The sequence below is a fragment of the Dipodomys ordii genome, unplaced genomic scaffold (assembly GCF_000151885.1).
Source record: "Dipodomys ordii isolate 6190 unplaced genomic scaffold, Dord_2.0 Scaffold107, whole genome shotgun sequence".
In the NCBI taxonomy this organism is placed as follows: domain Eukaryota; kingdom Metazoa; phylum Chordata; class Mammalia; order Rodentia; family Heteromyidae; genus Dipodomys; species Dipodomys ordii.
This window is the reverse complement of record NW_012267323.1, coordinates 2,502,352-2,519,825: the sequence shown is the minus strand read 5'-3', so window position 1 is coordinate 2,519,825 and position 17,474 is coordinate 2,502,352. Positions and strand designations below refer to the sequence as shown.

General features: G+C 37.9%; 1 protein-coding gene across 1 annotated transcript in view; it reads left to right on the top strand.

Moving 5' to 3' along the window:
* Dock3 (dedicator of cytokinesis 3) overlaps nucleotides 1-17,474 on the top strand; it is a 187,819-nt gene that overhangs the window by 78,357 nt on the left and 91,988 nt on the right. Inside the window, exons 8-11 of the mRNA XM_013028052.1 lie at nucleotides 3,027-3,111; nucleotides 5,909-5,950; nucleotides 7,124-7,278; nucleotides 15,173-15,254. Of these exons, the coding sequence (XP_012883506.1) occupies nucleotides 3,027-3,111; nucleotides 5,909-5,950; nucleotides 7,124-7,278; nucleotides 15,173-15,254 (364 nt within the window). The remainder of the gene's footprint in view (nucleotides 1-3,026; nucleotides 3,112-5,908; nucleotides 5,951-7,123; nucleotides 7,279-15,172; nucleotides 15,255-17,474) is intronic.

The window sequence follows — 17,474 nt, the reverse complement described above, 5'->3', positions numbered from 1 at the left end:
CAAAAATGAATACTTTAGGGGCTGGGAAGGTGGCTCAGTGGTAGAGCGCTTGCCTGGCATGCATGAGGCCCTGGGTTCAATTCCTCAGCACCACATAAGCAAAAAGCCGGAAGTGGCGCTGTGGCTCAAGTGGTAGAGCGCTAGCCTTGAGCTGAAGAGCTGAGGGACAGCGCCCAGGCCCAGAGTTCAGGCCCCACGACCGGATCCAAAAAAAAAAAAAGAATACTTTATATTTCTGCTGCTTTCTTTATGCAGGTGATATATTTTAAATATTTGAGACTATACCTGCAAAAATTTTAGCTTTTTAATGTAAATTGTTTGTTTTTTCTTTTTGGTCGGTTGTGGGGCTTGAACTCTGGGCCTGGGCGCTGTCCCTCAGCTCTTCAGCTCAAGGCGAGCGCTCTACCACTTGAGCTACAGCGCCACTTCCGGTTTTCTGGTGGTTTATTGGAGATAGGAGTCTCACAGTCTCTCCTGCCTGGGCTGGCTTTGAACCGAGATCCTCAGATCTCAGCCTCCTGAGTAGCTAGGATTACAGGCGTGAGCCACCAGCTCCCGGCTTGTAAATTGTTTTTTATGAGGGATAAACTGATGTGCTGTAGCTTTCTTTTGTTGTCCATGGACACTACTGCAGTGGCATGTCTGTGTTAGAAGCCAGAGGTCGGAATTGTTTGAGAGAAATTAAATGACTAATAAAAGGTAATGGAATTGAGTCTCTCTATAAGAAGGCAGAATACCAGTAGAAACAAAATCTCTTATAAATTGAAATATGTTCACTTCAGTTGTCAGATTCACTGGGATAGTATTGTCATTAAACCAGAAACTGAAAAAGCTAAGGCTAGTATATACCACTGATCTCAGATCATGAACTTAAAAAAAAATCATTTAGTGCAAAAATGTTTTTATCTTTAAAAACTCAAGTTTTTTAAAAAGGATAATGCAAATTGTAGATATGATAGAGGTTTGTAATCCTTTCACAAGGATAATGTGTTACCTTTTAATAGAAAAATGTTTTAAATCTCTAAATAGAAAAATGTGCTTTTTCTTTTTTCTTGCATGCTTAAAAAATACACATATAGTTTTAAATTCTTAATTATCATTTTAGTGTAGGCTAATATATTTTACCTCTTCTTCATATACGTACATAGATTTTTCTATTTTTTCCATCTTGTTACAATATGTTTAACCTCAGATATTTTCCTGTAACACTTTGTAAATTACAAGTAAAATAAATCTGTAATTTGGATGTACATCTGACTTAATTTTAAACAAATGGAATTTTATGTACAGAGTCTACAGTGTTATTTTTTCTAATATGTTATAAAGCTACCTTATAATCTAGTTGCAAGAAAAAATATTTTCCTTCTAAAGTTCCATATAATACTTTTGCCAGACACAATAATTTATTTATTTAAAAAAATTTTTTTTTGGGTCCAGTCATGGGGCCTGAACTCTGGGCCTGGGCGCTGTCCCTCAGCTCTTCAGCTCAAGGCTAGCACTCTACTACTTGAGCCACAGCGCCACTTCTGGCTTTTTTCTTTTTGCTTATGTGGTGCTGAGGAATCGAACTCAGGGCCTCATGCATGCAAGGCAAGTGCTCTACCAACTGGTGGAGGGTCAGCTGTGAATGCAAAAGCCAAGCCAAGACACAATAATTTATAACCCTTGTTTTGGAGTTAAGTATCTGATATAGATCTTCTCAGATAAAAATTGAGAAATGAACACACACATCTAGTACCATATTTTGGTTTTACATGTCTATAATCTTGTAGCTCCACTGAGCTCCAGGTTTAAGTTATTATCTTAAAGTGTGAACTTTCATTGAACTAAATTATGTATAGTGTTGTTGTTGTTGTTGTTTTGTCGGTCATGGGGCCTGAACTCTGGACCTGGGTGCTGTCCCTCAGCTCTTCAGCTCAAGGCTGGTGCTCTACCACTTGAGCCATAGCACAACTTCCAGCTTTTTTTACTTATGTGGTGCTGAGGAATCGAACTCAGGGCCTCATGTATACAAGGCAAACATTCTACCACTTATGTATAGTTTTTAAATTCAAAAGTTGTGGCTATGTATAGAGTTATTTTCACTGCTTAATACTACCAGCCAGTCAACCAGTAATTACCAGTACATTTTTCTTCCTGTTCACAATTATGCTAGAGCTTCTAAATACTATTATATTTAAGTAATGATTCTTTGATTAAAGTTCTAATCTAGCCAGGAGCCAGTAGTTCACATCTATAATCCTAGCTACTTAGAAGGCTGAGATCTGAGGATCAAGGTTCAGAGCCAGCCCAGCTTTCAGAGCCAGGAAAATCCATGAGACTCTTATCTCCAGTAAACTACCAGAAAACTGGAATGGCGCTGTGGCTCAAGTGGTACAGTGCTTGCCTTGAGCAGAAGAGCTGAGGGACAGTGCCCAGGTCTAGAGTTCAAGCCCCATGACAGACCAAAAAAAAAAAAAAAGTTCTAATGTTCCTTAAGGTATTAGTGCTAACATCTATTTAGCCCTTTACCAATATCAGTACTAATTAACTTGAAAATAAAGCAACCAAAGTAGACACCTCTTCAGGTTTAGCAGCTTTAAGGAGGTGATTTTTACTGTTGTCTTTGAAATGAGACCTGAGTAATTTTTTATCCTAATACAAAAGTGTACTTACTTTTTTAATTGAACTTTGGATATACTATTAGACTAGGGAGAAATAGAAAAATAAGCATGGCTTATTAATGATCTGAAGAAATCCATCCTTAATGAAATCAAATACTATGCTATACATACAATACTAAATGAAACCCTTTTGTTACTGATAACTGGAATTATGTTAACCTTTAAATTTAGCCTCATTTATCCAAATTGAATGTAGCTACATTTAACAATTAGATATTGTTGAATAGAAGCATATCCCTACAGGGGCAGCGTCTGAACCTCTCTGTTCTCATTATTTTTACAGGTACAGGTTCCTAGGCACAAAAAGAGAGAAGTCAGTAATCTGAGGACATACATGCTGATTGTAGTCTTTCTCTTTACTAGACATTTAGGCCTGGACCTGGTGCCCCGGAAGGACTTTGAAGTAGTAGATTCCGACCAGATTAGTGTCTCCGACCTCTATAAGATGGTAAGAAATCAAACATGGAGTAGCTTATTCCTGTATACGTCATTTTTTTTCCTTGATAATATTATAGCTTATAATTCTCTGATTATGTTTTAGAAATGGTATTTTTGAAGTGGATCCTTGGCCTCTGTCTCAGTAGACTCTTCCTTATTCTGTTGGTGTATTTCTCTACTGTATTTTCTTATATATGTGCCATTACTGGGCTTGAATTCAGTGCCCTTGGCTTGGCTTTTGCATTCACAGCTGACCCTCCACCAGTTGAGCCATGTCTCCAGTCCATAGAACACTATACTGTCTAGGGGATAGTATACTATATACCATATATATTGTGTAGGGGACAGATCTCTGTTTACTCTGCTGGTTTTCCTTCAGCCTACAATATACTAACACTTTCCACACACCTGTAAGAAGCTACAAAGAGCCAGTTGTTCATGTAGTCATTGAACCTGGAAATAATGTACCAAACTTTCTAAAGGCATGCCGTTTTTACAAGACATCCTCTGTAGGATGCTCAAAAGGGGTCTATATACACAATTGTAAGAAAGCTCTCAAGAGTGATTTGGAAACAAAGAAAAGCAGCAGAGTACTCCTAACATTAATAATAGTAAAAAACATTGTAGATGACAAAGCTTTTAAGCATCTGATATTAGAGGTCTATTGGTTATTATAAAAATCTGTTGGGTTGATTGATGACCAAGATTATATTTTACAGGCTAGTTAAAAGGTAAACAAAAGAAATGTAAAACATTTTAAAGTAGAACAAACAGAGTGTAGAATCTTAAGAGAGAGTTAAGCTTAGACTAAGGCACTAGATATACTTCACTTTGGAGAAGCATATATTCAGTGAATGTATACTGAATTGAAAGTTTTAGAATGTCTTTAAGCAAATTGTTATGGAACATGCTTCTAATCCCTGTACTCAGGAAGCTGAGGAAGGATGATTGTAATTCAAGGCCAGCCTGAACCACATAGTGAGACCTTGTTTTAAGACAAAAATACATCTTTCAAAAAATGGAATACTTTTAGATACCATACAGGATACCAAGGATGCTGCCTGGTTGAGGACCTAGGAAATTTTCCTAAGAAATATACAAATATTGTCTGTTTCAGTATATTTCCTTGTTTATATTTACTGATGTGCACAGCATTTGCTTTATACATGATCTATGAAGTTTTAGAGGTGTGAGGTACAGAGATTAAAGATGAACAACACTTAACCTCTCCCTCGAATATCTAACCATCTAGAATGTTGGTTTCTAACCCTTCCTGAGTCATAGATGGTCATTTGAAAGTTCCTCCCATATGCAAGAATGGATAGCATACAAAGTTTTTACAATCAGTTTTAGAGAAATTACAGTATTTCTAGTGCTTTGTTTCTGTTCATGGACACCATGTTAGAAACTCTGCTCTATGGACTAGAGGCATGGCTCTGCTGGTAGAGGGTCAGCTGTGAGTGCAAAAGCCAAGCCAAGGGCACTGAGTGCAAGCCCAGTAATGGCACATGTACAAAAAACACAGTTTTTAAAACCAATTTTATATATAAACTTTTCTTTTGTGTATATACATTATATTCAATAATTTGCCTAACTGTTAGGGACTTTATTTTATATTTAATATGTCTTATCGGTACATACAGTTCCATGAATGAACACTCAATTATTGTTAGTGATACACATATAATAATATTGCTAATAATAAACATAAGTATTAATACTAAATATAGCTAGGACATTTCAGTTAGTATTTTTCATTTTATTTAGGGTTAAATTTTATGTGAATTTGGAAATGAAACCATCCCACTGTAGCAGTATTCTTTTCACCCAGGTGATGTGAAGCAGTTCACCAAATAAGTTGATCCACTCCTCTAGCATCCAAAAGGAAGCAGGGTTGAAATGCTGACTGTTGAGTTCGCCAGCACTAGGCACTAAATATATGTGAACTCAGTCTTCTTGGCAAGGATTTACTTCTAAATGGGAATGAATTTTCTATAATTATGAAGAAAGATACCAATTGTGGTATCTATACTAGTTATATAGAATACATAGAATAACTATCACTGTATATAACAGATGAAGTTGAATTAGGCACAGCATTTTATCTCTGCTTTAAAGGTGAAAAATACACAGCTGGTAAATGTGAGTCAGAATTCAAAACCAGGTAAGTCTCTAATCAGGTTCCTAGCTATTGTATCAAACTGATTCCCATTATTGGCTTGAATTCACAATGACCTCCTGGAGAAGACAAAACAGGCACTTACCTCAGTTTTACAATTGAGAAAAGATCTCTTAGCCAGGATAAATCACTTGATTAAAGTCTCATAGCCTATGAGTGACATAGCTGGAATTGGAATCTGCTTTGTCTAAATTTAGTCATCAGCAAAGAAATATCATGGCGAAATATTAGAGAGAGAGAGAGAGAGAGAGTGCCTTTTCTTTCAAGAGGCTGTATATGACAGCTCAGAAAATAGTACAGTGTGAGAAGACATTGCCAAATCAATAATACAGGAGCAAATATTCACCTGTGACTTTGCTAATATCTAGAAATAGAGAGGCAAGAGTTTGAATTCAAACTTTACCACCTTCTTACTATGTGACCTTCAACAGATCACTCCTTTACTCTCAGCTTTAGTTGTCTCCATCAAGTATAAATAAAATTTTCTAACAAAATTATCTGAATTAAGTGAGCTTCTGAATACTAAAGCCATCGTAGGCTACCTAGCATGAAGGTTTGTTTTTTTCTTAAATAAACATTAGTTTTCTTCCCAGTGGAGTGAGTCTTTTCTTTTTTTTTCTTTTCATAGCATTTGTCTAGCCGGCAAAGTGTACAACAAAGCACATCCCAGGTAAGCAGCTGACCCAGGCCTCCAGTATTTTCCCTTAATACTTTCTTCTAAGAGATCATAACAAATTAAAGTACCAAGAAACAATACATACCACTGACTTCTTGACTATGTGTTGCCTTTCTTCTAAGAAGCTTTGACCTCCAAGGAGTTTTTTTTGACAGTTTCCATTCCTCTGTGCAAATTTTCTTAAACACGGTTAAAAGGAAATTGATAGACTAAAATGAATCTACTTGGGAAAAAAAATTAAAATGTTAAGAATGGCAATAACCTCCTAACAGTATAAACCAAGTGTGTCACAGTCACAACAACATCTTGAAGAAATGGCTTTGAGCCAGGCATGGTGACCCATGCATATAAGCCAAGCTGCTTGAGTGGTAGAAATCGGGAGGATTAGAGCTTGAGACCAGCCTGGGCAATAAGTTGGTAATTCAGCCAGTAGGCTGGGCATCAGTGACACATACCTATTGTCCCAGCTATGCAAGGATAAATAAGGGAGGAATAAATAAGAGCATTGTAGTTCAGGCTAGCCTGGGCAAGAACATGAGACCCTATTTTTTAAGTAACTAAAGCAAAAAGTGCTGGAGGCTTGTCCAAAGTGGCAGAATATTTGCTTAGAAAGTGCAAGACCCTAAGTTCAGACATCAGTATTGCTTTTAAAAAAGAAAAGGACTGATAGTTGATCCCTGGAGAATTTAGATTTGTGACCTGGTGGAGAGTTTTTTTTTGTCAGTCCTGTGGCTTGAACTCAGGGCCTGGGCACTGTCCCTGAGCTTATTTTTTGCTTAAGATTAGCACTTTACCACTTGAACCACAGCGTCACTTCCAACTTTTTCTGTTTATGTGGTACTAAGAAATCGAACCCAGGGCTTCATGCATGCAAGGCAAGCACTCTACCACTGAGCCACCTTCCCATCTCCCCTGGAAGAGATTTTTGTTCACTTGTAAGTTGAAATTTCAGTTCCCAAATTACCCTTACTTACTGTATTGTCTCCTCACAGCTGCTTGCTTGCCTACTTTACTTTAGGTCTATTGACATAACATCCCTCACTGGCACAGAAAACTGGCAGATTGAATACATCAGTCTCTCTTAAATAATTTCCTTCAGTTGTATATGACACTTAGTAACTTAGTTTTTTAATAGAATGCATCACTGCTTTTTACTTACCTTCTTAGGTAGATACAATGCGCCCACGCCATGGTGAAACCTGTCGGATGCCAGTGCCACACCACTTCTTCCTCAGCCTGAAGAGTTTCACCTATAATACCATTGGGGAAGATACTGATGTCTTCTTTTCTCTATACGACATGAGAGAAGGCAAGCAGATCAGGTAAGAGTCAGTAGTAAGTTTCAGTGAGAATGAGTCTGTATATTAGAATGGCAACTCTGACTTTCAGAGAAGATGGATGCACAGACCAAGAAACTAACTCTATCTTATTAGCTGTTGAGTTTGGTCTCAGTTCCTAGTGCATCCAAAGTCATCTAAACCATCCTGAGTTGTGTTAGCTTTCCATCTCTGTGATAGAATACCTGATATAAACAACTTACAAAGAAGACAACTTATTTTGACTCATGCTTTCATTCCATGGTCAGCGTGTCCATTGTTTTATGACCTGTGGCAAGATAGAACATCATGAGATGGAGAATGTGATGGGGCAAAGCCACTCACCACCTGGTAGCCAGGAAGCAGAGAGAAACAGACAAGGGCCTAGAATCCCAGTATTCCCTTCAATAGTATGACTCAGGAACCTACTTCCTCCAACTAGACCTCATTTCCCAAAAGTGCTGAAGATCATGCCTTCACCACATAAACCTCTGCGAGAAACTCCATATCCAAATTATAGTATATACATACATATATAACCCCCCCCCCCGCCAAGTATTTGCCTGTTTTTACATAGAAGTTTAAAATTTTGTCTCAGGGAGAGAAAAAAATAGCTTTTGTTTAGAGAAAATGCCGAAGAGAAACAGAGAAAAACAAAGTTATCAGAGACACCTGGGCCCAGAATGCAGAAAACCTTGGGCCTTGACTAGCTGTATATGAGTGAGAGAGTCAGAGAAAAGGGCTATTAGTTTCCTGTCTGAGGACAGGGCCAGCTTTCAATGCTATTCCATCCCTGTGATGAGGAGAGAATCTTCTTGGCAGAAGAGAAGGAAGATAGTATACTTTTGTCATTCCTTTTTACCATCAAGGAATGAATGGTATATACTTGTAATTCTAGTTGCACAGGTGGACAAAAGAAGGACGATCATGATCTGAGGCTGGGCCTAGGTAAAAACTGAAGATCCTATCTGAAAAATTACAAGAGAGGGCTTGGTTCAAGTTAGTACTGTGCCTGCCTGGCAAGTACAAAGCCCTGAGTTGAGTACCAAAGAAGGGAAGGAGGATGGGCCCCATAGAGTTAGAGAAAATATTTGTAAATTGTGTGTGTGTGTGTGTATACATACATACATACATATAAAGAAGGTTCTAGTATTCATATTACTTGCAAAGAATTCTTACTACCCAATAAGACAAAAATGGAGAAAGAAACTGGGCATAATGATTCAAACTTATAAATCCTAGCAACTTGGGAGGCAGACATCTAGACATTTCAGTTCAGGGCCAGCCTGGGCATAAGAGTTCTGGATTCCTTTGCAACCAATGGCTGGACATGGTGATACTATGCCTGGTATTCCAGCTAATTAGGTAGGAAATTTTATATGGTCTGTGTTTTATCATAATTTCTTTTAAAGGTGCAATGAAGATTTTATCAGGTAGAACAGGGATAAATGAGGGTGATTAAAGTAGGCACCAGTGGCTCCTTCTGTAATCCTAACTACTCAGGAGACCAAAATCTGAAGATTTCAGTTCAAAGCTGGCCTAGGCAAGAGAGTCCATTACACTCGTTATCTCTGTTAACCATTAGAAAGCCAAAAGTGGAGCTATGACTCAAGTAGAACACTAGCTTTGAGGGAAAAATGTAAGGAAGCGCACCCAGGACCTGAGTTCAAGCTTTAGTACCAGCACAGAGACATGGAGACAGAGAGAGATAGAGAATGATCCAAGTACATTGTATATATGTATAAAAATGTCATGCACCCTATTATTTTTTAATATTTATATATGCTAGTAAAAAGTTTTAAAGATTTTTCTGAGTTAAGCAAAGACTGAAAAGTTAAAAACTAGTAGACCTTCTTTATAAGAAATACTAAAGGAAGTCCTATTAAAGTCCTCCTTTAGTAGGAGCACAGAAACTAAAAAGAAATCAGATATTAACCTGAATTTATATCCTTGAAAAGAAAGAATAGGATGTCATGCAGAGGACCTTTTAGAGAATAACAAGGGCTCTTTAAATGAAAACACTATGGATAAAATGAAAATCTCAGTTGAAAGGTTAATAAAGTACAACAGAGAGTACAGAGGAAACAATAAAAAAGGAAATGAGTAATTAGAGTAAAGTCCAGGAAATCCAGGCTTTTTAAATAGGAGTCTAGAGTAGGAAACAAAGCAAATAAGGGAAATTCTCAGTGAAGTAATTAGGGAAACTTTGTTTAGATTTTTAAAACAAATTTCCAATTCAGAAGGACCATTTAGTATGCAGACAGTGGATAAAATACATTTACAACAAGATACAAAGCATATTATTTTAAATCACTAGTGACAAATACCTTAAAGGCTTCAAAATGAAAACAAAAATGAAAAAAAAAAGTTCATACCCAAGATCAAGAATAAAAAGCCTAGCTGGGTGTTTGTGGCTCACGCTTATAATCCTAGCTAACTCTGGAGTCTGAATTCTGAGGATTATGGTTCAAAGCCAGGCTGGGCAGGAAAGTGGCTCAGTGGTAGAGTGCTTGCCTTGCATGCGTGAGGTCCTGAGTTCAATTCCTCAGGACCACATAAACAAAAAAGGCTGGAAGTGGCACTGTGACTCAAGTGGTAGAGAGCTAGCCTTGAGCCTAAGAGCTCAGGGACGGCACCCAGGCCCAGAGCTCAAGCCCTATAACCAGCACCCCTCCAAAAAAAAAATCCTGAGGGAATTCCTCCTTCCTCCCACTCTCCCCTTCCCCCCCTCAGTTTAAAGTTCTTTACTGGCATCATTTACCTAGGAAGGTAAAGGTATTTCCAAATGTACAAGGTTTTTTTTTCCCCTTCTGAGTCATGATTTTATTGTTCAATTTCTTTTTTTCCATTTAAGGTGCTGGGAAGCCTGGCCTCCCAGGGCCAGAGTTAGTTGGAGCTGGTTATCCTAGGAAGGGCCTAGGTTAGTGGTCTAAGATGGGGTTAGCATGACATTCCACTCTATTCAGTTGTTTGGTTGGGTTTGTGGGTTCCATTTGGTCCAGTGTGGTTCTGTCCAGTCTATCAATCATAGGTCAAGAAGTTAAAGTAGTATACCTCACAAAGTCTGAGCTGTGGTAGGAAGGGGATAAGGTAGGAACAGTAGACTAGGGAAATGGGCCATAGCCAGTTCTGTAGTTCATTCTTTACTAATATTCCTCAGTGGTGGCATTCTCTGCAGTCCTAGACACCCTTCTTTTTCTTTTAAAACTATTTCTCAAGCACTGTTTTTTAAGGAGCTGCTTTAATATGTGATCCACCAAATAAAGGGAATAAGTAAAGGAAGAGACTAACTTAGGATCTAAGGAAAAAGGGTATGTAACACAGAAAAAAGAAAAGGAGTATCTCAGATGTTGATAACAAGAAATATCAAGATGTCTGCTTAGTAGCAGATCACCTGGTTAGTATTTGAACAGGTCAAAAAGGCTCTAGGAGAAATTTTTCCTTTTAGAAAAATTTACTTTGTTGTTGGTATAAAAGTGATATACAGTGGGGCTACAGTTACGTAAGTCAGGTAATGAGTGTACATTTCTTTTTGGACAATGTCACCCCTTCCCTTGCGCTCTCCCAGTTTTTCCTTCTGTCCCCACCACAAGTTGTATAGTTCATTTAGAGTCTAGTTTGTAGCACTGCTGCATTTGTTCACCCTTTGTTAAGAGAGATTTCCTTTAAAAGATGAAAGTAAAGGGCTGAAGATGCAGCTCGGGTAGAGCATGTAGTGCTAAGTACTGGGGGAAAAAGATGAAACTAGAAATAATACCTGGCTTATTGGATATGTTGAAAGGAAGAGGAATTCACATGACTAAAGGAATGTGGAGTTGAATTAGTGAAGAGTACCTTTCTAGACAAATGATTTTCCCAGTAGTCTTTATTATTAGTAGTCTTAATTATTAGTAGTAGTCTTTATTAGTAGTCTTAATTCATGCTTCTATAATAGAATGGGGCCCAGAGGTGGAGCTCAAGTGGTAAAGTGCTTGCCTAGAACGCACAGAGCCCAAAATCCAGTTCTCACTACCTGAGTCCTGCTGCTGATTCTTTTAGCTTTAGCTGTTTTTTTTTTTTTTTTGAGATTGGAAACAGCATTTTCCCAGGCTGATCTCTGACCAGTCTTCCTTTCTTAGTCTCCCAAGTAGGTAGGACTACAGACGTGCACCCCAATGCTCAACTTGCTCTGTGCAATAATGCGTTTTTTGATTAGACTGGTCTCCACCTCCAATCTTTTTCTCAGCCTTCTAAGTAGCTAGTATTTACAGGTGTAAGCTACTACTCCCAGTCCTGGCCACTATATTTTTTGTTGTATAAATTTCCTTATTCACAAAAGTGTCATTGTTTAACTTACTGTCTGTATACCATTGGGAGGCAGTGTTAATATTCCTGGATCTCTCACTGGACTTCTGCAAATTTTGCAGTCTTCCAAAACCTCAGGATGTCAAGTGTTTTATTTCATCACTCACCTGACTTTCTGTACACAATGCTTGCCTTCAGAAACTTTCCTCTTTTGATGATAACATGGATGTATAAACACCTCACTAGCCACTTTTGTATGGATGCTGTGCAAAGCAAGCTGCAAAGTCCTTATATTCTCCTCTTGAAATTTACTCAGCAGTCAAAATACCCTTGTGTAGAGTAAACTTTTTCTTGAAAATCAGCTGCTTCTATAATTGAAATAGAGGACTCTGCTTGATAGTTAAGCATTCTACCTAAATGAGATAATTTGACTCAGAAGATCTCAGGAGCCCCTGGGGAGAAATTTTCATTTAAAATGATCAGTGAGCACTCTGTTTATTAAAGTTAACAGTTTTGTTTCCCTCTGCGAATGAGGTCATATCTTGTATGCAACTAGAGCTTACCTGCAGGAACTCGGGCTGTGAATTATAGACCTGAAGTAAGTGTTGTTATAGTTGGACCTGTTTTAGCTTGGTCTGAGACGTAGACTATTGCTGACTACTCCACATTCCCACAAGGATTTCCTGTAAGTCCCAGCAGAGATAGAGATAAACTAGTACCCTGAAGACTGTCACCATCACTTTTGTTTTTTGGTTGGTCATGGGGCTTGGGTGCTGTCCCTCAGCTCTTCAGCTCAAGGTGAGCACTCTACCGCTTGAGCCACAGCGCCACTTCCAGTTTTCTAGTGCTTTATTGGAGATAAGAGTCTGATGGACTTTCTCTGCCTGGGCTGGCTTTGAACCGTGATCCTCAGATCTCAGCCTCCTGAGTAGCTAGGATTACAGGCGTGAGCCACCAGCGCCCGGCGTCACCACCACTTTTTTTCTCTGCCCTGCTCTCTCTGGTCTGACATTGTCAATATGTGCACCTTTCCTAAAAATTACAAAGCTATAGAGAAACCAATGGTTCTCTCTTTCCTTCCCTTTCTCCCTCTATCTTCTTCCTTCCCCCCACACAGGCACACCATAAACTAGAGCTCTGTGCCTTCTCGATGAGGAATTAGTGAAGAAATAGGTATTTATATGAACAACAAATAGATATTTATATGAAATTATTTGTAATCCCATCATTTTGATAAGTTTAATTTCTAATATAACTCAAAACAAAAGTTTAGAGAGAATGAATGCAAATTAGGGTTTAAAGCTAATGTATCTCAAACCAGTGGCCATGCTATCCGAACATGCTTCTGCTTATATATCCAGGTATATCAACTCTTACTCAAAGGCACTAAAATGAAAGTCTTCCATGCTAGCAGAGAAAGCAGTCAAATATATACATATTTATACCTACTTAATATAGTAACTAAATAAATTCTACAGTATATTTGAAAAGATAAGTATTATAGAATAGCAAAGCAAAATATAAGAGAGATTTTTACCATCTTAATCAGAGTAGGTCTTACTAAGAAGGAGAACATACATACAATGGATTGTCTTTCAGAACTCTTTCTCTCACCCTTTCATCCTTTGATCTCAAGATGAGATCTCTTGGTACTTAAAATATGATTTGTGAAAGCTGAAATGTTATACAATGTGAATTAAGTTATTATAGTAGACTAAAATAGACTTTCAACAGTAATTCTGTAGTTGAAAAAATGACTTTGAAAAATGTGGCTGGATTCATATATATATAATTTTTTTGTGTTGAGTCACAGGGCTTGAACTTGGCCTGGGTGTTGCCCCTAAGCTATTTTGTTCAAGGCTGTTGCTCTACCACTTGAGCCACAGCCACCTCCAGTTTTTTCTGAATAGTTTATTGGAGATTAGATTCTCATAGACTTTCCTGCCCAGGCTGGCTTTGAACTGTGATCCTCAGGTCTTAGCCTCCTGAGTAGCCAGGATTACAGGCATGAGCCACTGGTATACACAAATGGATTCATATTAATTTGTGTTCATATTCTATACTTTTCTCATTTGTACCCTTGCCTAAAACCAGTGATAGAGTGACTCTCAAATTGGTAGTCACTTCTTCCCTTATTCCTAGTGTCCATTTGGCAAAACCTCAAATTTACAACTAATACCTGTTCCATAGTAGTGAATGAAGAGAAGTACCAGGAGATCAAGAAAAATTCAGATTAAAAGTTTGTGAATTTTTATTTTCAAAAAGATTTTGTTAGGCTGGGATGGTGGCTCAGTGGTAGAGTGCTTGCCTTGCATTCATGAGGCCTTCAGTTTGATTCCTCAGCACCACATACTGTGGCTTAACTGGTAGAGCGCTAGCCTTGAGCTGAAGAGCTGAGGGACAGTACCCAGGCCCAGGGTTCAGGCCCCATGACCGACCAAAAAAAAAAAAAAAAGATTTTGTTAGCTGGGCACCAGTGGCTCACGCCTGTAATCCTAGCTACTCAGAAGGCTGAGATCTGAGGATCAGTTCAAAGCCAGCCCAGAAAGGAAAGTCTGAGAAAATCAGAAGTAGCGCTGTAGCTCAAGTGGTAGAGCACTCACCTGGAGCTGAAGAATTGAGGGACAGAGCCCAGGCCCAGTGTTCAAGCCTCATGACGGACCAAAAAAAAAAAAACCAAGACTTTGTTTTAAAGTCTATTTTGAGCTGGGCGCCAGTGGCTCATGCCTGTAATCCTAGCTACTCAGGAGACTGAGATCTGAGGATCTTGGTTCAAAGCCAGCCCAGGCAGGAAAGTCCATGAGACACTTATCTCCATTAAACCACCAGAAAACTGGAAGTGGGGCTGTGGCTCAGTTGGTAAAGCACTTGCCTTGAGCTGAAGAGCTGAGGGACAGCGCCCAGGCCCAGAGTTCAAGCCCCACGACCAACAAAAAGAAAAAAAAAATAAAGCCTATTTTGCTAGGAGAGTAGTATAGCCTTGAGACCTCTTGCCTGTTGTCAGAGCACCAACTGGCAAATTGTCACAAGAGAAATGCTAAGTAGTTGATGTCCATCTCCGGGGAAGACCAAATGGGAAGCAAAAAATTAAATTGAAAGAGTTGGAGGAATTCCTCTGATTTTATTTGAGAAAATGGCTTTTATTAGCAAGACACTGTTATAAAAGACTGTCCTTGAGGATAAAGACTTTGCTTCTTCCAGTTCATGGCAGACACCAGACATGCTCAGAGGGTACATGAATCATCCTCATGAAGTGTGTCAAAATGTAGTACAATGCAGGGATTATAATGCTCATAAAAACAAGTGATCTTAAAATTATGCTTGTCAAAAATGCAAATTATGGAATTAAGTTTTAAAAAGTCTTCGTTCACTGGATGTCCATAGTTCATCATTATAAAGACAACTAAACGTTGTGTACTTACAGCTTATTAAAGAGGAATGTCTGATCTTTTCTGTAGAGAAAGATGATTGACAAACAGTTCGTTAGACACAGTTTTTTACTCAAATGATTTAAGAGAAAGAATGGATTGTGGCTCTTTGATCAGGGTTTTTTCTGTATCTGCCCTTTTTAGTTTGAACATACAGTTCCCTTACATTTCTCTTTCCTGCATTTCAGTGAGAGGTTTCTGGTGAGACTGAACAAGAATGGTGGGCCACGGAACCCAGAGAAGATAGAACGAATGTGTGCCCTTTTTACAGTATGTGCAAATTCTCTTTCCCTTTTATGTTATTGACTGTAACCAGGGACCTGCTGTGTGGATATTGTTACCCAGGCAATGAGTATTCTTATTTTCCAAACATTGATGCGAATGGGACTTGATTTATGTTCTGTCAGGTTTTAGTGAAATATTTATAGAGAACTTAAATTAGCTTTGATTTTTAGCTGGGTTTTTGTTAAAGAAATGTGATCAAATGACTTTTACTAAAATAGATTTTTTATCAACTATTTTACAGAAGGCCTCTGATGTATATAACTGCTCTTAAAGGCATTCACCCCAATCTGCAGCTTAGTCTGTAAGTTCATATGAAGAAAGACTAAATAGTCTTCTTCCAAATACAAGGGGTCTTTTTCTGCTCTGATCCACACTTCAGTTTTTTTCTTAATAGCCATACAATTGTCTGTGGTCTCTGTAATCATGAAGCTATCAACTCAGAGCAGGCTTGGTAGTCTGCTTATTGAAAAAACTAAACCTTACAGTACCACACTGCTTTTTGTATTGTATACTCCAGAGAAATTCAGCCTTATTAACTTTCTCACCCAACTAAAGTACTTAATTTTTAACTACAGGGATTAGTATATTTCCTAAAGCAGGAAACAAAACTTAAGAATTAGAAACCATTTTAAAATTTTTATTGTTATTATAAAGATGATGTACAGAGGGGTTATAGTTATATAAGTCAGGTAAAGAGTACATTTCTTTTTGGACAGTGTCACCCCTTTATAAGCCATTTTTGACTGTTGTGGATTCTTTTGTTTCTTTCATTGATAAGAGATACATTGAATATCATTGGTCAGATGTGGCTAACCAGATCCTATTTCAATATAAAAACAAAACTAACAGGAATCATACTGGGCTTAGGAATGCATGATAGTCTCACATTATCACTGATCCATCTGGGGATCCTGATATGTGACTTTCTTTGAAAGCTAAAAATGGATTTGTTTACTTCATTCACAACTGCATTTTTCAAAATGTTAATGTACTATATCAGAAACCATGTTTACAAGTATAATTTTCACTGAGAATATTCCAGATATACAGAAAGATTTATAAATCTGGATGAGCTGAATATTTTGCTCTACTTTGAACTCAGCATGCAAGGCTTAAGAGATAATTCAAGGGGAAAAAAGAATAAGAAAAGCAGACCCGTGAGGAACAACAGAAGATGGTAAAGGGAGTTACAATGGTTTAGTTTGGGAGGATCAGTGAAAATCTCTTCTCTTCCATAGAAAAAGAGCAAAGGAAAAAATCTAGACTATAGTTAATGGGATTTAGGTCAAACTACTGGTTGAGAGTTCTGGATTGACAGTGCCTGACCACTGAGGTCTCTAAGACCTTTCTGAAACAGAACTAGGAGATGAGACTAATCTAGAATGTCTGAGTAACCTTAGGAATTTTTTTTAAGATCCTGATTCCCTACTATTATCTAGTAAAAGAGCAAGAATAATTGTTTATGCCTTGTTTGGATTTGTGGGGATGGAATTTATTTGTGTGTATGTGTCTATGTTCCTTGAATTCTTAAATATGGTGAGTTTAGTCCTTGACTCTTGAAAAACCAACCTAATTATGATGATATTTGAATGTAATTACAGTGAATCAAAATTTTCACTTCACATTTTAATTATCTATATGGGCCTAGGAGCCAAAGCTGTTACTTCAATTTTAAAAACCAAAGATGCACATAACATTTAGGATGTGCTCCTATTCTGCCACAATAGAAAGACACAAAGGTGCTCAATATATCCCTTTGTAGTACAGCCCTGATTTTTTTTTTTTAAGTCTGAAACAGGGCTGGGCATGGTGATGAATGGCCTATAATCCCAATCACATAGGAGGCAGACACAGGAAGACTGATGTTCACAGCCCACCTGGGCAAAAGTTAACAAGACCCTATCTCAAAATCATGCTGGACATACTGGTTTGTTACTGAAAGTCCAACTAGGATGGAAGCAGTGGTAGGAAGTTTATTTTCTAAAACTGGCCCTGTGCATAAAAAAGACCCTATCTGAAAAATAAACTAAAGCCAAAAAGGGTTGGAGGTTCTTTTTAGCTCAAGTGATAAAATATTTACCTAGTGGGGACAAAGCGCTGAGTTCAGGCTCCAGTACATACATACATACATACATACATATTAGGTATACCAGTATACCGATATATATATATATATATATATATATATATATATATATATATATA